Source organism: Bombina bombina, chromosome 1 (assembly GCF_027579735.1).
Source record: "Bombina bombina isolate aBomBom1 chromosome 1, aBomBom1.pri, whole genome shotgun sequence".
NCBI classification, from domain to species: domain Eukaryota; kingdom Metazoa; phylum Chordata; class Amphibia; order Anura; family Bombinatoridae; genus Bombina; species Bombina bombina.
This window is the reverse complement of record NC_069499.1, coordinates 560250646-560273403: the sequence shown is the minus strand read 5'-3', so window position 1 is coordinate 560273403 and position 22758 is coordinate 560250646. Positions and strand designations below refer to the sequence as shown.

Below are 22758 nucleotides of genomic sequence, written 5' to 3'. Positions count from 1 at the left end.
TAGGCAGGTGCAGATCTTAGATATTCAGTGTAAACAACTTAAATCAATGCAAAATAAAATATATGATCTAGAAGACCGCTCTCTGCGGAACAACTTAAAAATGATAGAGAATACTATAATATTACAGAGAATACGCTGATCTAATACATCTGGCGGATACAATACTCCCTCTCGCTCTAGGTATGTCACAAAACAACTTGCCACTAGCTATTGAAAGGGCACACAGAGTAGGACCTACTAGGACCAGCACAAATGAGTTAAAATAGACCTATAATGGTTAAATTCTTAAATTTAGGGCTGCAACAACTAATCAGTAAGTTTAATCATAAAAGTAGTTGTCAACAAATCTCATTATCAATAAGGTGGTCAGCGATTAGTTGGTCAGTTGCACAGCACCAGCTGCTTTAATCTGATGATCTACTGCAACTAAGATTGTGCAAAATAAAATTAATTTATTTATTTTTTTAATCTTTTTTTCTATCCCATTAATCGGATAGAAAAAAATAATAATAAATAAAAATGTTTGCACAATACCATGTGCAGGAGTTCATCGGATTGAAGCAGCTGGTGCTGTGCAATTAACCAACTAATCGCTGACCACCTAATTGATAATGAGATTCTTTGACAACTATTTTTATGATCAATCTTACCGATTAGTTGTGCAGCCCTACTTAAATTATCAAGACAAAACGAATATACTCAGGTTCTAGAGAAAAATGTGTAACTTTACCAGAGGAGAGTCTAAAATATTAATATTTCACGACTATTCTAGTGAAACATCCGCTAAAAGAAAAGAACTATCCCCATTTTGCACAAAATTGATTAATGCAGGCTATAAAACTAGACTCATCTACCCAGCCAAACTTTTAATAGAAGAGGATGAAGCCTCTACTACCTTGAATAATAGTGCAGAAGCTAAGGAATTTTGTAAAAAGAAGAATGTACTCTGACTTAACGTAAATAATTCTTAACTATATGATCTCTGACAAAGCTATAATGTATGCCCTATACCAGGCCCTTATCAGGAATTTGGGTTACTTTGTTGTTGTTTTTTTTTCTTCTTCTCTCTCTTCTTTTTTCTCCCTCTTCCCCTGCACCCCCCTCCCCACCACGTCTTTCTACCTAGGATTACTATTGCAATTTTTATTTTTACTAACTAGAAAATGAAGGATGTGATTAAATGTCTTTCATGGAACGTAGGTAGTATAACTTCTCCTAGTAAAAGAAAATTAATAATCAAACATTTAGCTAAATATAATCCTGATTCAGTGCTATTACAGGAGACACACTTAAAATTGGAAGAAGCTGCCAAACGTAAAAGAAAATGGGTAGGTCAGATTACAGCATCCGTGTTCCAGGAGGAAGAAAGGAGTGGCGTTTTTAATAAACAAAAATCTTAGTTATAATATTTTATATACCGAAGTTGATCCACACGATAGATGGATGATTCTGAGCATTGAAATCGCACAGGAAAAATATATATTCTGTAATATTTACGGACCCAACAGTACTGACTGTGATTTTTGGAACACAATTATAACTAGGCTCTCTCAATATATTAATCAAAAACTTATCATAGCCAGTGATTTTGATCTGACCTCCCTATTGACTCTTGACAGACTTTCTCCCAGGAAGACCACCAGCTCACCCCAAAAATCTAAAATTTTTTCACCAATTTGGAAAAAAACTTAAACATTTGATTTATAATGTTCCATTCCAAAACTGGTTGTAACATACATGGAGGGAATTTAGAGATGATAATATTTTATATATCAATAAATTGAGACAGTGAAAACTTATTTTAGAGCAAAGCTTATATAATTAAAGCCAAAAAGAAATTTAGAGCGCGTGAGCTTCAGCTTTCAAATGAGGTTAAGAACGCATACAGGAAATATATTTACACACCAATCAAAACATTTTGGGGTAAATATAAGACGGCTCGGCAGGATAGGGATCTTTTTTAGAAACAAAAAATGACTAATGAAGAGATTAGAATTAATGCCATATATAAGGGACATTATAGTAAATCCGCTAAATATTTATTTAAACTTGATAAGGCCAGGAAAAAAAAAACATTCGGCTAGATTACGAGTTTTGCGCTATGAGTGAAAAAGCCTCATAACGCTGCTTTTTCGCTACCGCTGCTATTACGAGACTTGTCATCAGACTGTACCGCACACTTTTTTGGCTGTAAAGCAACGTAACTACCGCACATTTCAAAAAGTCCTTTTTCAATGGGACTTCCATAGCGCCGGTATTACGAGTTTTGCCTGGGAGGCCAAAAAGTGAGTACAGCCTAAAATGACAAGATTCGTACCGCCATCTAAAGTTAGTAGTTATGGGTTTTGCGCTACAAAGCTATAGCATAAAACTTATAGCTAAAGTGTTACAAAGTTCACTAACACCCATAAACTACCTATTAACCCCTAAACCGAGGCCATCCCGCATCGCAAACACTATAATAAAAATATTAACCCCTAATCTGCCATTCCGGACATCGCCGCCACTATAATAAACATATTAACCCCTAAACCGCCGCACTCCTGCATCGCAAACATTGCAGCATACTGCGGTACGCATATACTAAATTTTCCATAATTTTTCTAAATCTATTAGTGTATAGCCTTTTGAACAATGTATGCAGTATATTGCTGCTGCACATATGTGTACCCCCCTATATTATTGGTAGTTGGTTATCATGTCACAGCTAATCTGTTTAGTAATCACCATTATATCCTTTGTTATAACATACTTCTTATGAGACAACTTTTGATATGGTGGGTCTATGAACATGGTTTTGATTATATTTATAAGTATACTTCTGTTTTTTCATTATGTTTATGTTTTATTTTTTTATTGGTTTCACTTGTACATATGTGAATGCAACTATAATAACTATCAGATTAAGGTATTAGTACACTTGTATATTACTTCAGCCAGGTAATTAAAGGGTTAAACATGGGTGTGTTGAGCTCCTCCAATGAGAGGAGGCTATTTGTTTTAAATAGTATGCACATGTTGCAAGATTTTAAGTTTATGACTACGGTCTGTTGACCGAAACCGGTCAAACTTTGTATCACTTTGTTTTTACCCTTGGTGTCTAGCTGTATACTTATGGACTATTCTAATAAAGATTATTTCTTTTAATCAACCTGAGTGTCAGCCTCACGAAGTTTTGCTAAGGGATTTGGAACATTCTCCTCTTTTTGCCATCGCAAACACTAGTTAAATATTATTAACCCCTATTCTGCCGCCCCCAAAGTCCCCGCCACCACTATACTAAAGTTATTAATCCCTAAACCTAACCCTAAATCTAACCCTAACACCCCTAACTATATATTATAATTAAAATAAATCTAAATAAAAATGACTATTATTAAATAAATAATTCCTATTTAAAACTAAATACTGTACCTATAAAATAAACCCTAAGAGGCGGAGCCTGGAGCCGCACTAAGATGGAGCTGTAATCTCAGAGCTCCGTTACATACTGCTCAAATTAACTACTATAGAGGGCAAATTGAACTTTCCTGCTATAGGAATCACTCAGTGAAGGAGAGGTGAACACGGACAATGAAGGCTGGAGGGTGAATCAGACACTCACAAGCTGTACGGCACCTAAACTTAATCGCAACGGAGCGGTGTGAGCCGCCATCTTCGCCACGTGGCGCAACTCCTGATACAGTAGGGACACCGGCAGACAAGCAGATTAAGCAACAGGAGATACTAAAGCATAAGATGCATCGGACACAGATACATGATCCGACAGACAAGTAAGCAAAACCGGGTCACCCTGGTCACGACTACATGAATATAAAAATATTAAGAGGTGAATGAAACAGCAAGAGGGAAAGTAATCTAACAGTGATGTGTATAATACTATGCTACAAATAAATATGGAGTCCCGTATCACAGCATGATAATAAATGTACAGCACACAATGCAGATCTCAAGTAACTGATAGTAGATGACCCACTTTATAAGAAAACAAACTACCTTCTTTTTTTTAAAAAAAAAGGGGGAAAAAACGGCACTGTTGACTCTTGTTCCTATCTCATCTGTAATTGATTCAAACAACAGACTGATGAAACACTAAGATAATATGACTCCCTTAGCAAAAATTAAGACAGCATAAGAAATATTATGAGAAAATGAAACTGCAATACTACAAAGACACATAATAAGGAAGGCAGGGAGAGAGACACACTGCTGGAAATACAATATAAATAAAAGAACTAAATTACACTGATTTCCAACGCCACTGTCCAAAAGGCCTGATTTATTGAGAAGACAAATAAAAAACATAAACAGATTCTACTTCTACCATTCACATTACTAAGATATCTCTAGATTGAATGTTAATTGGGATACTGAACTATTACTTATAGGAGTGCATGTAAACAGAGAACCCAGGAGCTATATTAAACCTGGTAGTGAATATATTATTAAAGAAGCTACTGTCTGGAAGCTTAAGTGCATCGCTACAGCAAGGCAATATTTGTACACCAAATCCTTGTATACAACATACACACCCCTTAACACGCACGGGTTTAAAAGCAAAACCCACAAACCAACATATACCTCAAAATCTACATAGCAAAGCCGTAACTTGCCACACAACAACCGACTTCAAATATGTCGGCCAGGAAGCAATATAAATCCTCGCAAGGGCCCAAAACACCGGCAGCTGCCTTATTTTTTAAACCAGTAAGGGGAGAAAAAATGACAGAAAACGCAAGCAATATCATAGAGGAAGATGTAGATTCAGAAACAGACTCCCAGATTAATGAAGATGAAACTACCCCAGTCACGAGAGCTGATCTAAAGACGCTAGTGTCCAAACAGGACATCAACAAGAACTTTGACAAGCTATGGGACAAATTTGATTCTTTTCAAAATATGGTCACCAATAGTCTCACAGAAATTAAGCAGGACATCACAGAACTAGGATCCAGAGTGACGGCGTTAGAGGAAACAGAAAGCACCACCACAGAAGATTTAACTACCCTTAATCACACTCTAACTACACAACAACAAGAAATGAACAACATCCAAGACAAGTTGGAAGATCTTGAAAATAGAAGCCGACGGTGCAATTTACGACTAAAAGGGATCCCAGAAGCGGTGTCTGCAGACGAATTACCCATCTATCTACAACAACTTTTTCAAGCAATCACAGGAGAGGTAGATGATGGAAAATTTCAATTAGAAAGAGCACACAGGGCTTTAAGGGCCAAACCAAAAGAAGATGCACCACCAAGAGATGTGATTATCAAGTTCTTTAGATTCCCAGAAAAGGAAGCAATCCTCGCAGCTGCGAGGAAAAACCCAACATTTAAATTTCAGGGGACAGTAATTCAATATTTTCAGGACCTATGTGTCAAAACTCTCCAGAGAAGAAGCCAACTGAAACCACTCACTACACTCCTGAGGAAACACCAAATAGTGTACCGATGGGGATTCCCCTTCAATCTGCATATCCTACACAAAGGCAGAACGCTAAGCCTAAAAGACCCAACAGAGATTCCAGCAATCTGCAACATTATCCAAATAGAAGCGCCAGAAATACCGCAGATAACAAATGAGACAGAGGCACCACAGCACTCTTTGGAAGCAGGACAGCCTCAGAGGCAAAAATGGATGAAAGTGTCAAAAAGAAAAGCCAAGACATGAGGAACAACATACAGCTCATCACAGGAGGTGTTGTATAACTTTTGTAACTGATAAAGGAGATAAAGTGGGATACCACTTTTTAATATCTCTCCACTTTCATAAGCTGGAAGGTGGAGATACATTGATATCTATTGGTGTCACTCTTAGCTTCACTTACTAGAGACTAAGATAAGGGATTATCTAGGTAAAAACACAGAACACAAGACTGATGGTCCAGATAAAAGTAACTGAATACTGATAGCTCAAAGACATGGCCAAATAGACCTAGATAACTGAAAATGTTTAATATGTTAATTTAAAATAATATTCTTTGCTAGTTATAAGCTACCTAGCAGTAGGGGCATAAAGTACTCACTTGTTGTTTATAGGTGAAGGGGGGAGAGGAGATTTTCTTTTTTGTTATGTTGAAAAAGTTTTTGTCTATTGACAAGTTTGTTTTTATTTTTCATGCCTGTTCTCTAATACTACTAAGCCTGCCCATCCGGGTAAGACGGATATTGAAACACCTATGTATAATGTCTCCAATCCGAGGTAATGAAAAAGACGGCAGAGCCGGGGGGGAAGCCCTCACTTCAGTAATGTAAGTCATGACAGGTGACATTAGACTTATTTCACACAATGTACGGGGCCTTAACACAGACCTGAAACGCAGGATGGCTTTGAATCAATACTCTAAGTTAAGGGCGAATGTTATTTACTTACAAGAAACACACTTTACTAAGGAAGTAGTACCGAAGTATTGGTCAAAGCGCTATACCCAACACTATCACTCCACCACAGATACAAAAAAAAGAGGGGTGTCAATTCTATTGCATCACTCCTTGGGTTTTGTAATGGAACAGTCAATTGTAGACCCAGAGGGAAGGTTCCTAATTCTGAGAGGAAGACTAAGGGATAAACAAATAATTTTTTGCAATATATATGCCCCAAATGAGACACAAATCTCCTTCTTTTCCCACATCGCTTACCTACTGACTCAATGGTCACAAGCCAGGATCTTATTAGGGGGTGATTTTAATATATCAATGTATACATTTCAGGGCACAGAAAAACTGAAACTAACTCAGAAGCAGATGAGACACAACTCACTGGTTAAAAAGATTAAGGAGACCCTTTTATCACATAACTTAATAGATTCCTGGGACACTTTATACGGTAAAACCACAGATTACACCTACTACTCTCATGCACACAAGACCTATTCTAAATTAGACTATGTATATTTGAGTCAGATATGGATCCCAGACTTGACAGCCTCTTCCATTCACGCATGCGCTTGGTCGGACCACTCCATAATCCATGTACACATCAAAGAGACATTCCAAGTTAGCTCGGCTTGCTCCTGGACCTATGACCCTTACGTACTACAAAACCCAACTGTACATGATTCCATAACTTCAGCTCTATCTGAATATTGGAAATTAAATGTAGGATCTACTACCAACCCAATTAATACCTGGACAGCACACAAACCCTTTATTCGGGGATTACTCATTAAAGAGAAATCAGCCATTACCAAAGCTAATAGACAGCAAATTGACTCACTTCAGTCCCAGATAGACACACTCACCAAATTCCATTAACAGAATTTAGCGACAGAAGTCTTTCAGGAACTACAGACTAAAAGATCAGAATTAGCAAACATTGAAAGCACAATACTTCCTCTACTCTAATAAACCTGACAGATTCTTGGCGCATAGACTTAGAGAAAAGACTAAATGTTTTACAATTCCACACCTTCTAAAAAGGGATGGCACATGTACCTCGAATCCTCAGGAAATAGCGGATAGTTTTGCTCTGTATTACGCACAATTATATGACGGAGAAAAAACGGCACATACTGATCATACTAAGCAAATGACAGGCAAATTTTTAGATAATGCGAAACTCAAACCCATAGAGGACAAGGTTAGGGATGAATTGAATGCGAAGGTGTCTACCAGGGAGGTACTTAATGCTATCAGGGAACTGAAACCTGGGAAGGCAGCTGGCCCAGATGGCTTCCCAGGAGAATATTACCAGCTTTTTAAAACAACATTAATCCCACATATAGTGACACTTTGCAACGACATATTACAAGGCAAAGAAATTCCAGACGAAATTCTTCAAGCTAAGATATTAGTGATTCCCAAACCGGGAAGAAACACGAAATTGTGCCAAAATTATAGACCCATATCACTAATCAACCAAGATATAAAAATATTCACGAAAATCTTAGCAAACCGACTTAAGATACACCTACCTGACCTGGTTCATCCAGATCAGGTGGGATTCATTCTAGATAGGGAAGCCCCGGACAATACTAGACGTATGATCTCCCTGGTGGAATACCTGAACAAAACACGGACGCCTTCTCTGGTCCTGTCTTTGGACGCGGAGAAGGCGTTCGATAGGATAGATTGGGACTTTATGTTTGGAGTTTTGGATCGACTGGGATTCAGGGGTCCATTTATGCAGGCTATTAGAAGTTTATATTCACATCCCACAGCACACATCAGAGCAGCAGGCTACCAATCCAAACGTATTAACATTCGGAACGGGACAAGACAAGGCTGCCCGCTGTCACCACTCCTGTTTGCACTCTGTATAGAGCCGTTGGCAGCGACAATCCGTTTAGCTCCAGAGGTACATGGCGTCAAGATAGGGGGGGAAGAATTTAAAATATCTCTGTTTGCTGACGATGTCCTCCTCACCCTGACCAGACCGTTAACATCTCTCCCTCATTTATATCAAATTATCCAAGACTACTCAGACATTTCAGGATACAAAATCAACTTAGACAAGAGCGAAGCGCTGCCTATCGCACTTCCAAATCACACTAAAAAGTTAATTGACACTAACTTTGCACTTAAATGGGTAAAAGAGGCATTGAAATACCTAGGTATTAAACTATCAAGTGATATGGCAGAACTATATAAATTGAATTATGTCCCACTATACAAAACAATCAGGCGGGAGATAAAAACATGGAAAGCCTGTGGCTTCTCGTGGTATGGTCGATTATCGACTGTTAAAATGAACATTCTCCCAAGACTTCTATACCTATTTAGGACCTTACCAATCAATATCCCTTTAGTAGACCTCAATAGACTCCAAACGGACTTGATTGGCTTTATAAGGGGCAGTAAGAAAGCTAGAATCCCATCCCATACACTACTTCGCCACAGGCAACTAGGAGGGGTAGGAGTTCCCAATCTCATAAACTACTACCAGGCGGCAAGACTAGCACAAACCACTTTACTAGGTAAAAGACCAAACGACCTTAGATGGGTAAAAGTGGAGACATTGATGGCAGGTTACAAACACTCAGATGATATTCTTTGGGAAAAACCGGGACATATCTCTAACAAATCGCAAGCTTCTAAACTAACAGGGGAGATGATGGCACTATGGAATTCACTGTCTTCTTCTCTAAATTTATTACCTACAGACTCACTAAAAAAAACAATTAGGACTCTTATGCACCAGGACTTTCACAGTCAGATAGGAAAATGGGAAAACAAAGGACTTTATAGAGTTGCGGACTTCTTACATAACGGTAAACTAGCAACATTCCAACAACTACAAGACAAATTACAACCAGAAAAGCTACATTGGTTTTTATACTTACAGATGGCATCAGCCGTATCAAGCACTATAACTCGCAACCCCAGACAACATCTGACCACACTAGAACGATACACCAGTTCAAGTACTAGACACAAAAAACGTATTTCTCACATATACATCTCAATACAAATGGCCAAAAACATCTCTAAGACACCGTTAATGGAAAAATGGGAATCAGACACAAATAAAATCCAATCAAAAGAGGATTGGGAAGAAATCTTCTATACGGCAGGGAGGGGTCTGATCAGTGCAGACTTTAAAGAGAATTGTATTAAGACCACCTTCAGATGGTATCTCACGCCAGTAATTACATCACACTATAACCAGAAGGGCGACAAAAATTGCTACAGAGGATGTATTGAGACGGGGACCTACATACACATGTGGTGGGAATGCCCCCAGATACAACGGATATGGTCTAGGCTATCTGCACTACTAAGTGATGTCCTAGATGAACGTATAACTTTAACAATGTCCCAAGCGTTATTAAACGAACATGTTAAACCCTTTAACAAAGCCATCAACACATTTATACGTACACTATGCACAGCTACTAGGATATGTGTGGCCAGACACTGGAAGATAGGGGCCCCCACATGGGAAGAAATAATAGAGAAGATCAAAGCTACATATAAGTTATCCGAATCAGCCTCCTTTATACAAGCAACTCATGACCAATTTCTAAAGATATGGAGTTACTGGATCCTGAAGGGATATTGAAACATTACTGTTAAAGAACTAGAATATACAAACACTACAAGACACAGACATTAAATTAAAGTTACAAGGGGACATAGGGCACTGACTGTTTATGAGAAACCCTTGTAGAGTAAGCAGAGGGGCTTCCTCCCTGGATCTCCGAAAGAAGATTAATTGAGACAGGCAAGTTACAGTTAAAGTTTATGTTTTGTTTTATTGTTTAATGTTTATTGTTATTATCTACACATTTATGTATTTGAAAGCTATAGAGGGAGGAAAACGGTTGTACTGTTACAGGGACTTTTCTGCATCTTGGATGATATACACCCCTCTCGCTTTTAGAGGTTATAATAATATATGCAGATGCATGGACATACAGAATATTCTGGTTGAAGCTACGCTAAAATCTTATTTCCACAATTTTGACATCACATAAACTCATGCCTACTAGACAAGAAACTGAAGATTTCTCTTTGAAAGGTGGGAAGGGCAGGGGATCTTACCTGAACAAATAATATGTGATGTAAGTTTTATATGTTCTGCAATAATAATAATAAAAATAATTTCAACTAAAATAAACCCTAAGCTAGCTACAATATAACTAATAGCATTCCATTGGCTGATTGGAACAGCCAATAGAATGCAAGCTCAATCCTATTGGCTGTTTGGATCAGCCAATAGGATTCAAGCTCAATCCTATTGGCTAATTTCATCAATAGCTTCCAACAACAGCCAATCAGAATTCAAGGGACACCATCTTGGATGACGTCATTTAAAGGAACTTTCGGTGTACGGCTAGGACCGTATGAAGAGGATGCTCCTCCCCAGATGTCTTGAAGATGGAGCCACTCCGCGTCGGAAGGATGAAGATAGAAGATGCCGTCTGGATGAAGACTTCTGCCCGCCTGGAGGACGACTTCTTGCTGCTTGAAGACTTCTCCCGCCTTCGTTGAGGACTTCTTGTCGCTTGGATGAAGACTTCTCCCAGCTTCGTTGAAGATGGATGTCCGGTCTTCAAAAACTATAAGTGGATCTTCGGGGGTTAGTGTTAGGTTTTTAAAGGGTTTATTGGGTGGGTTTTATTTTTAGATTAGGGGTTTGGGCAAAGAAAAAGAGCTAAATGCCCTTTTAAGGGCAATGCCCATCCAAATGCCCTTTTCAGGGCAATGGGGAGCTTAGGTTTTTTTAGATAGGATTTTATTTGTAGGGTTTGGTTGTGTGGGTGGTGGGTTTTACAGTTGGGGGGTGTTTGTATTTTTTTTTACAGGTAAAAGAGCTGATTTCTTTGGGGCAATGCCCCGCAAAAGGCCCTTTTAAGGGCTATTGGCAGTTTAGTTTAGGCTAGGGGGGGTTTATTTGGGGGGGGTATTTTGATAGGGCTATTAGATTAGGTGTAATTAGTTTAAATATTTGATAATTTCTTTTTTATTTTGTGTAAGTTAGTGGTTTTTTTTGTAATTTAGTTAATTGTATTTAATTAATATAATTTATTTAATTGTAGTGTAATGTTAGGTGTTACTGTAAGACAGGTTAGGTTTTATTTCACAGGTAAATTTGTATTTATTTTAACTAGGTAGTTTGTAAATAGTTAATAACTATTTACTAACTATTCTACCTAGTTAAAATAAATACAACCTTAGCTGTGAAATAAAAATAAAACCTAAGCTAGCTACAATGTAACTATTAGTTATATTGTAGCTAGCTTAGGGTTTATTTTATAGGCAAGTATTTAGTTTTAAATAGGAATTAGTTAGGTAATGATAGTAAGTTTTATTTAGATTTATTTTAATTATATTAAAGTTAGGGTTAGGTCTAGGGGCTAATATATTTATTTAGTGTTAGTGATGTGGAAGGCCAGAGGTTTAGGGGTTAATAACTTTAGTATAGTGGCAGCAGAGACGTTGGGGGCAGCAGATTAGGGGTTAATAAATTTATGTAGGTTGCGCGACATTGGTGGCATCAGATTAGGGGTTAATAAGTATAATGTAGGTGGCGCGATGTCAGGGGCCGCAGATTAGGGGTTAATAAGTGTAATGTAGTTGGCGGTGATGTTGGGGGCTGCAGATTAGGGGTTAATAAGTGTAATGTAGGTGGCAGCGATGTCAGGGGCTGCAGATTAGGGGTGTTTAGACTCAGAGTTTATGTTAGGGTGTTAGGTGTAAACATAAATTTTCTTTCTCCATAGGAATTAATGGGGCTGCGTTACGGAGCTTTACGCTCCTTTATTTCAGGTGTTAGGCTTTTTTTAGCCGGCTCTCCCCATTGATGTCTATGGGGAAATTGTGCACGAGCAGGTAAAACCAGCTCAAAGCAGTGCTGGTATTTGTGTGCGGTATCGAGCTCAAGGCTGCCATATTGCCTGCTAATGCCGGATTTTTGCAAACCTGTAATAGCAGCACTATTAAAGGTGAGCGGTGGAAATAACTTGCAAGTTATTACCGAGCCACTCATAACGCAAAACTTGTAATCTGGCCGATTGAAAGTATTAAAGATGGGAGGAACCATTTTACAGAACTTACGGATATAAAGAGGATTTTTTTAACTACTATCAGAATATCTATGCATCAAGAGAAATGAATATAGATAATAAAGAGATTTTCTGGAATAAGACTGATACTCCTAAAGTTCTTGTATCTCAACTTGACCTAATAAATGCCCCTACTACACTGGAGGAAGTTATGGAAGCTACTGATGCCTCTAAACTCAATAAAGCCACCGTGCCAGATCAACTCCCTACGGAGTTTTATAGGATACTTAAAACAGAAATATCTAACCCTTTAATTCATTTATTGAATTATTATTATTATGTGAAAAAACAAGTAATGTCTAAATATTTCTCGGCATCAATTATAACCTTAATTTAAAAAAAAGGTAAGAACCCCCTAGACCCTGGGTCATATAGATATATCTCATTGTTTAACACAGATTACAAAATGCTCACTTCTATTATAGCTAACAGACTTAAAATATTGTTAAATTAAATTATCCATCCGGATCAATACGGTTTTATGTGTGGGAGGTCCCTAACTAAAAATATCCGCAGAACATATTTAATCTTAGAAAATTCTTGGACTAAATTGCATAAATATAAAATAACATCCAAACATTTAGCTTTTGGCCGAGAAAGCCTTTGATTCAATAATATGGGATCACTTATATTCTTCCCTGGTCAACTTTGGTTTTTCAGGAAACTTAGTAGCCTTTATTAAAGCTATTTACAATTCCCCCATATCATCTATTCTAGTCAATGGTAGCTGTACATCTTTCTTCAAATTAAATAAAGGAACCAGACAAGGTTGCCCTCTTTCCCCTCTACTTTTTAATTTTGCTATAGAACACCTAGCGATTCTTCTTAGACAAGAACTACAGGGAATACGTTTGGGAAATCAGATATGTATTTTATCACTATATGCAGACGACCTATTATTATATTTTAAAAACACACACAAAAAATATTTCTATGGCCTTTAAGCTCTTCGAGCTCTTTAGCTCATTCTCTGGTTATAAAATTAACACTGATAAAACTGAAGTGGTCTGGATACATAAAAATAAGGATAGCTAAAACAATCTCTAAACTGCAAAGATGGAGTTTCCCCCCCCCCCCCCATCTCACTATCTGCAAAATAAAAAAAATCACATATAAAACTAAATAATAATGCTTATATTAGGCTGATTAGACTGACTAAATGGTCACTTAATTGTCATGGCAGCTGGTACAGATGTAATTTTCCAGCAGCTGACGCTCTCCATTGTTTTTGGTTGTGTCCAAACATTTCACAATTCTGTCAGAAAGTTAATTACTGGCTGAATAAAAACTCTTTTGATGCAATTTCCATAGAATCAAAACATGTTTTTTTCTGTAAAAGATTGCGGATGTACAGAACTATAATTTAGTTAACACGTCTATTATGATTGCCCGGAATTTGATTCTGAAAAATAGGAAGAATCAGACAGTCCCCTCTTTTTCTGTGTTTATTATGGCAATAAAGTCCCAAATTATGTTTGAACAATATAATATATCCATTTTGCATAATAAGCAAAAAAAATTTTTTAAGAAATGGTTGAAAATCATTCAAGAGATACTGAACCCAATTTTTTTCTTTTGTGATTCAGATAGAGCATGACATTTTAAGCAACTTTCTAATTTACTACTATTATCAAATTTTCTTTATTCTCTTGGTATCTTTATTTGAAATGCAAGAATGTAAGTTTAGATGCTGGCCCATTTTTGGTGAACAACCTGGGTTGTTGTTGCTGATTGGTGGATAAATGCATCCACCAATAAAAAAGTGCTGTCCAGAATCTGAACCAAAAAAATAAAAGCTTAGATGCCTTCTTTTTCAAATAAAGATAGCAAGAGAGCGAAGAAAAATTGACAATAGCAGTAAATTAGAAAGTTGCTTAAAATTGTATGCTCTATCTGAATCACAAAAAAATGGGTTCATTGTCCCTTTCAGTCTTACCCCTTGTCAACGTAATACATACTTACTAAGCAATTCCATAGGTCCACCTATTTTGAAGGTCTAATTTTGTGTGATGTGTTCCCTGTAGCATGGTATTAATGGCCCCTGGGATGTAGATTTTGGTGGGGATTGTGAGGGAGAGTTGCAGGGTCCCTACCCCCCTGTTTTTTACACCTCTTCTCTCATGTTTTATTATTTTTTTTATTATAATTAAAAAATACCAAGACTCTAGATGAGAAAAGGTTTATCTCTTTTGTTAGCCACTATAACTATATAACATTTGACCAGAAACATAATTTGAATTAGATACCGATAAGACTTTTCTTGTGTTTCCTGACATAGATTGTATATTGCTGTAATTAATGTTTTATGTTATTATACTATGAAAGGAAGAAGGAAAGGGAAAAGGAAAAGAAAAGGAGAAAAAAAAAACATTTTAAGATTCTAGACGGAAAAAATGTATATACAGTGGGGCAAAAAAGTATTTAGTCAGCCACCAATTGTGCGAGTTCTCCCACTTAAGAAGATGAGAGAGGCCTGTAATTTTCATCATAGGTATACCTCAACTATGAGAGACAAAATGTGGAAACAAATCCAGACAATCACACTGTCTGATTTGGAAACAATTTATTTGCATATTATGGTGGAAAATAAATATTTGGTCACCTACAAACAAGCAAGATTTCTGGCTCTCACAGACCTGTATCTTCTTCTTTAAGAGGCTCCTCTGTCCTCCACTCATTACCTGTATTAATGGCACCTGTTTGAACTTGTTATCAGTATAAAAGACACCTGTCCACAACCTCAAACAGTCACACTCCAAACTCCACTATGGTGAAGACCAAAGAGCTGTCAAAGGACACCAGAAACAAAATTGAAGACCTGCACCAGGCTGGGAAGACTGAATCTGCAATAGGCAAGCAGCTTGGTGTGAAGAAATCAACTGTGGGAGCAATAATTAGAAAATGGAAGACATACAAGACCACTGATAATCTCCCTCGATTTGGGGCTCCACGCAAGATCTCACCCTGTGGGGTAAAATGATCACAAGAACGGTGAGCAAACATCCCAGAACCACACGGGGGGACCTAGTGAATGACCTGCAGAGAGCTGAGACCAGCATAACAAAGGTTACCATCAGTAACACACTATGTCGCCAGGGACTCAGATCCTGCAGTGCCAGACGTGTCCCCCTGCTTAAGCCAGTATATGTCCGGGCCCGTCTGAAGTATGCTAGAGAGCATTTGGATGATCCAGAAGCGGATTGGGAGAATGTCATATGGTCAGATGAAACCAAAGTAGAACTGTTTGGTAGAAACACAACTCGTCATGTTTGGAGGAGAGAGAATGCTGAGTTGCAACTAAAGAACACCATACCTACTGTGAAGCATGGAGGTGGCAACATTATGCTTTGGGGCTGTTTCTCTGCAAAGGGAACAGGACGACTGATCCGTGTACATGAAAGAATGAATGGGGCCATGTATCGTGAGATGTTGAGGGCAAACCTCCTTCCATCAGCAAGGGCACTGAAGATGAAACGTGGCTGGGTCTTTTAGCATGACAATGATCCCAAACACACCGCCCAGGCAACAAAGGAGTGGCTTCGTAAGAAGCATTTCAAGGTCCTGGAGTGGCCAAGCCAGTCTCTAGATCTCAACCCCATAGAAAACCTTTGGAGGGAGTTGAAAGTCTGTGTTGCCCAGCGACAGCCCCAAAACATCACTGCTCTAGAGGAGATCTGCATGCAGGAATGGGCCAACATACCAGCAACAGTGTGTGACAACCTTGTGAAGACTTACAGAAAACGTTTGACCTCTGTCATTGCCAACAAAGGATATATAACAAAGTATTGAGATTTTATATTGACCAAATACTTATTTTCCACCATAATTTGCAAATAAATTCTTTCCAAATCAGACAATGTGATTGTCTGGATTTGTTTCCACATTTTGTCTCTCATAGTTGAGATATACCTATGGTGAAAATTACAGGCCTCTCTCATCTTCTTAAGTGGGAGAACTTGAACAATTGGTGGCTGACTAAATACTTTTTTGCCTCACTGTATCTGTTGCTAATGACTATAATTATGTAACACTAGGTCAGAAACATCATATGAATTAATATTAAGATTATTTTTTGTGTTTCTTGCCCTAGACTGTATTTTGTTGTTAATAATGATTGGTCTTAAGTTTATATCATGTTTGTTTTCTTTTTCTGTTATTGAATCTGTGGTATTCATACTGACAATGGAATCGTATATGTTCTTGGAAAATAAATAAAAATGAAAAATTGAAAAAATAATAATAGAAGAAAATGGGAAATGTGTTTAACAAGTCATGCTCTATATGGTCCATTAAAATTTAATTTTAACTTTATAATCCCTTTATAGTTTACATCAGATTCTACTATATACTTTGGAAAAAAATAATACACCTATTCTTAATTGTTTATCCTTTAATTATTTTAAGGTTTGTATATACAATCTTCAAAATACTTAAAAAGAAATGTATGAAAGCTTTACCAACAATAAGCTCCTGGCAATACAACTTTGATTTATACTGCACTTTTAAAGACACAATAGAAATATTTAAAGGCACCGCAAAGTAAAAATTAAACTTTCATGATTTAAATAGATTATGTACTTTTAAACAGCTTTACATTGTACATCTTTTATCTATGTTGCTTCTTTCTTTTTGTATCATTTGTTGAAAAGCATACTTAGGTAGGTTTAGGAGCAGAAATGCACTACTGGCAGCTAGCTGGTGATTGGCTCAACCGATGTGTTCAGCTAGCTTGCAGTAATGCATTGCTGCTCCTTCAACAAAAGGATGCTAAGAGAGTGAAGCAAATTTAATAATAGAAGTAAACTGTTAAGTTGTTTAAAATGCTCTATATCCTATTTTTCAACTTGTGGTACATGTACCCCTGGGGGTACTAGGGCATTGTTAAGGGTACTCCAGGGACTGGCCTTCATTATTTATGTTTCCTGATGTAGCTATTGCAAATGTTAAATATCTAAGAAAGCTGTGTTTCTCATTTCTACCCCTGATGACTCCTAACAGGGCAGAGGGTGAGTATTTCCCTGCCTAGGTGTAACCACTGCTCAGTCACTGATTCACCTCAAATTAGTAAAACCTTAGATTCTGTCTTGTTAGTGACATATGAGGGCTGGAGTTGAGCTTTACTGATCTGAACACAGAAAGTGTTTTACTGTGACCAAGTGTCACAGAGACGAGTGCCAGATAAATGTGCCACTGTGAAATAGGTAAAGTGCATCATACTGAAGTGTGCAGCAATAAAACAAGAAATAAACTGTGTATGAAATGGTTATTGAAAATAGAAAGATGGTACCATTAATTTTTCTTTCCTCATCATGCAGAAAACCATTTATTTTCCTATTTTTTAATGTAAGAATCACATTAATTGCATATAATTATTAATATCAATGGACTATATATATCTGTGTTTTAATATTGTAATATTGCCAAAATATAAAGAAATATCTGATTCCTATATAAGATATCTGATACGAAATTGTGAGATCAAGTAATACACATGATTTCCATTTTTGCTCATGTAAAATATCAATAATATTTGTGCTGCAGTTGGGGTACATAGAAAACAAGTGTATGCCTACATGGGTACTTGCTACAAAAAGATTGAGAAACACTGCTCTATATAAATAATGTTGGATTTCATGTCCCTTTAAAATATAAAAAATAATATTTACTGCCATTTGAAGCTCCTATCACTAGTCCTTTAGCTTTTAACTATTAAGAAATTACAGAGTTTTACGTTTTCTTCTATTTTACTTAGAGTAGAAAAATAACTTTTTCTCATCTGCCTATTTACTATTACCTTTTTTCCTGAGACATTATATCAATTCGATTAGTAATAAACTGAGTTATTTTTTATTTAACGAATGTTTTTTAACTCTACTGATATCTAATCTCACCTGCAGAGCAATCTCCTTTTTCTTGCTGGCCATGTCTTCTGGTGTCTTTTCTGTCTGAAACCCCTCTCCCCAAAGAACAAGCGTCTCAGTATCATAGCAACCTGACGCTCTCGTTGCTGTTGTCAGGTCGCCTCTCAAGCCCGCCCAAAACAAGAAGACTGATGAGCCCAACCAATCGTCAGCGATCGAATTTACAGCACACCCAATTGTAGACTTCAATATTCAAAATGTGTCGAAACGAAAGCCTTCCAATCAGCACTTTGTGTTTTAGTGAACCCCAATCAGCGCTTAGTATAGGAAGGGGTTTGAGCGAGCAGTGGCACACAAGTATTTTCGTAGTAATTCGTAGTGGCAAATGGAACGTTGGCGTATTTGTAACTCGTTGAAGGTGACTGACATCGACCGGGAGTTTCAAGAGGTGTATGTAGCGGTACAACATGGGAATGGGGAACAGAAACCATGGCGGTTAATTTGCTTGAGAGTAGGGAAGAGTTGCAGGGTCGTTGGAAGGATACAATATGTGCACAGCTGCATTTAAGAGTGCAATAATTTAGAGATTTTTACGCTATTTATGAATATGCCTGACGTAGAAAACCAATATTGGCTGTTATAAATACACTTTGAAGTATTGCGTTCATGTTTCTGAAAAAACAGGGTCAATGTTTTAAATTGGTCAATTTACTAAAAATCTCATTGATATTATTTTGTAACAACTCCTCTTATACTTCAACGGTTTAAAATTTTGTATAGTTACTGTTTGGAATTTCTGAATTGGTCAATGAAAATGTATCCACCAGTTCATGTTTTTAGAATTTTTAGTTTTTTGCTTTGTAGTTGGCTTATTAACTTTTTTTTTTTTCTTATTATAGGTATCAGTCATTGGTAAAAAATGGAAATGAAAATAGTTTATGGTTGAGAGGTGGCTATCACCACTTCAGGCAGCATTCTAGGCCAAGCAGCTACCAGACTATACACAGGAGCAGTGCTTCATGTAGTCAAATAACACAAGGAAATCAATCACTGAGTTTGTTAGAGTCTCCTATAGCTGCGGGGATTCACAGGGACAATGAAAGGGCTGTTAAGTTGCCTTATTGGGGAGGACATACCACCTTCTCAGGATGCAGCATGTTCAGCGAAGAGCAACAGCACACCAAGTTGCACAGTGCTTCAGAAAAGGAAAGTCTTAAAGTGCATGATGCGCTTACACAGGACGCATCAAAATACAAGGAAAACCTGGAGCCTGACTTAGAAGATGTAGATTCTCAGTATGCATCCATGAGTGAACGAGAGAACCTCTCCTATCCTTACAGTAATGAGGAAATGGCAGAACTTGAAACTGTACGTCCAAGCCGGGAGGAGCAGCATATTATATGTGAAGCCTGTCAGAAATGTCAACGCAAAGTCCTGAGAAACAAAACTGCAGCAGTTAAAAAAACTGGCGTTTTAGGTTAGTCTTTATTTACTTGAATGTAATGGTAGTTGGGGAATTTTTTTTTTTTTTTTATTTTTTTTATATATAAATATATATATTTATTTTACTGGTGCATTGCTAGATCGCTTTTACTGTGAACAGGAACGTAAAGGGGTGTGGGTAAAAGCCGTATCCATGTCTAATTTGCACAGATATACACAAATGTAAGTGGTTTCCACACAAACACACGCAGACACTTCTGGATCCACCAATTCTTTACACAAAAACATCTGGGTCCTGTTGAGAACCAACACTTCTTTACAGAAAAACAGCCGGGTCCTTCCAGAACCAACTCCCCCTTAAAAAGACACAAATTATTTTTTTTTTCCCACACAAACACATCCAGACACTTCTAAATCCAACAATATTTTATGCAAAAACATCTGGATTTTACCAGAACCAGATTTTTTTTTTTAAACAGGAAAAACGTCTGGATCCATGTCCTATTTAGACACACACATTCAGGTATTGTCCACACAAACACATTGAGATAATGCTGAATTTAATGTTATTTTATACAAAAACATCTGGATACTACCAGAACCAACTCTAACAAAAAACAGCCGCATCCTGCTGGATCCATGTCTAATTTAGAAAGTCAAACACAAATTTGAGTGTTTTCCATACAAATGCATCTATACACTGGTGGGTCATCACTGTTCTACTAGCACCATCTCCTTTTTTTTTTAATAGAAAAACAGCTGGATCCATAGTTAACGCACACAAATCCAAATGTTTTCCACACAAACACATGCAGACTCTTCTGGATCTAATTATATTTTAAACAGAAACATATAGATCCTACCAGAACTGACATTTATTACAGAAAAATAGCCACAACCAACCTGATCCATGTCTAATTTAGACAATCGCATACAAAATCCATATGTTTTTAATGCAAATAAATCCAAGGGGTAGTGCGCACTGAAGTAAACCAACAAAAGTCCATATATAAATAAAAATTCAAAAATTTATTAGCAAACGCTAAACATAAGAGGTGAAGCACTTTCTAAAAACAGAGAAAGTGCGGTCAAAGTCTGACGATGCGTTTCATGCGCACTTGGTCGCTGCATACCGGTGACTAGACCACACACCTTGTATATCTACATTTTTAAAGATACATATACATCAATTTTACAAAGATTATATCAATCCTGTTTCCGGCTCATATGTAGTGTACAATTAAATGTGATACATTGTTATTGATAGTTTCTGTACATTGATGTTCCTACAGAGGTTAAGAATTGCTTTCAAAATTTCTCAATATATTAACAAAATAGTCAATTTTAATCCACATATTTGGTAATATTCAAGATATTGGAAAAATACATAATTTTTAATTTGTGCAACAGTCTTTCAATAGACAGATTAGATTCATCATTTGTAATTTCTAAGTGTTCTACAATACTATATCAAGATCTACATATAGTCCTCTGACTTAAAAAAATATGAGAACCCTAAGAATCAGAATACTGAATTACTACATATAATTAAATATCAATTTGTTTAAACATATAAATAAAGTGTATATTTATATATAGCTTGTTCTTCCTATTGCCACCCCCAGAGGCAGAACTTTCCTTCACTTTCTGCAATGAGATTTTTTTTGAGAATTTTTCTGCAGGTCATTTTCAAATAAAATTCCATTTTAAATTAGGCAGTTACACTAAAGCACCAGCTCAAGTGCAATGTGTTGATTAACTGGAGAGTAAAGCTAAGTTTTTAAAATCTTTCATATAATTTTTTTTTAACTTTTCTTTTAATCTAACATCACAAGGTAGAAATGTAGTAATAAAAAAGGTACATTCAGAAGTCACAGCTTTGTAGGTCAGGAAAGGCTAAGGGGGAGGTTGAAAGACTCCCTGAGAGACGGTCAATAATAAATGTACTGCTGCTTTGCAGCACTGCTCCATATTTGACTGTTCTCTTTAAATAGCACTTTGCTCTGGACGCACTGTTAAAGAAAACTAACAGTGCAGAAAGAGCAAAGCTCTGTTTGAAGTGAACAGTCTAATGTGAAGCAGTGCTGTAAAGTGAAAGTGCTAAGAGTTTCTACATGTGTCCTATTAGTTCTGCAGACATGCTGAATTTTCTGTGATGACATCTCAGATCACTGCATGTTCTGCCTTTGGGTTGCCACCTCTCTTCCATAGAGGAATATGGTCAATCCCCTGAAAAGTTAACAAGGATGTATCTGAATTATGTAATGTTTTGAAATGTCTAGAAACAAACTCATCCAGGCTTTGCTGGATCCAAGGCTATTATACACCAAAACACCAGGATACTACCAGAGCCTGCTGTCAGACAGAGCAGGAGCGAGCTGCACTTAGTGTTATGGCGCGGTCGGGCCGGGGTGTGACTATACAGCTGGCCCAATGCGCTGGTTGAAAAAAACATTTATAAAGTTTGCGTTAATATAATGTTATATAATTCTGCACTATGTGCAGAATTATATAACATTATTTTTGAGGTTTACTGTCCCTTTTAAGTTGCATAACTTTTCTGCAAAACAAGCGGACAGCTCCACCTACTGGCTATTTTAATTACTGCACATGACTGAAAAGTTGTTATTCTGAAACGGCGCAAATTGAACCGGCGTAAACCGAGGGCCACCTGTGTGTGTATGTATTATATTATATTAATTTCTTTCCATAAAAACAGCTGGATCCTGCACGATCTGTATATAATTTAGACAGGTACACACAAATGTGTTTTCCACACAAACACATCCAGATACTCCTGAATTTAAAGCTATTGGACACAAAAATATCAGGATCCTACCAGAACCAGCTCTGCTGAATGCAGTGCTACATTAACACACAAACAAAATGTGTTGGTTCTGAAAAGAACCAGATGTTTTGGTGTAAAATATTGTCTCCAGAAGTGTC

The 22758-nt window shown here is 37.1% G+C and overlaps 2 protein-coding genes across 2 annotated transcripts in view; one reads left to right on the top strand and one right to left on the bottom strand.

Moving 5' to 3' along the window:
* Positions 1-18687, bottom strand: part of NME9 (NME/NM23 family member 9) — a 120664-nt gene extending 101977 nt beyond the window's left edge. Inside the window, exon 1 of the mRNA XM_053698748.1 lies at positions 18400-18687. Coding sequence (XP_053554723.1) covers positions 18400-18432 — 33 coding nt within the window. The 5' untranslated portion in view covers positions 18433-18687. The remainder of the gene's footprint in view (positions 1-18399) is intronic.
* The window catches only part of LOC128645631 (uncharacterized), a 67009-nt gene continuing 62926 nt past the window's right edge, over positions 18676-22758 (top strand). Inside the window, exons 1-2 of the mRNA XM_053698749.1 lie at positions 18676-18819; positions 19269-19846. Coding sequence (XP_053554724.1) covers positions 18755-18819; positions 19269-19846 — 643 coding nt within the window. The 5' untranslated portion in view covers positions 18676-18754. The remainder of the gene's footprint in view (positions 18820-19268; positions 19847-22758) is intronic.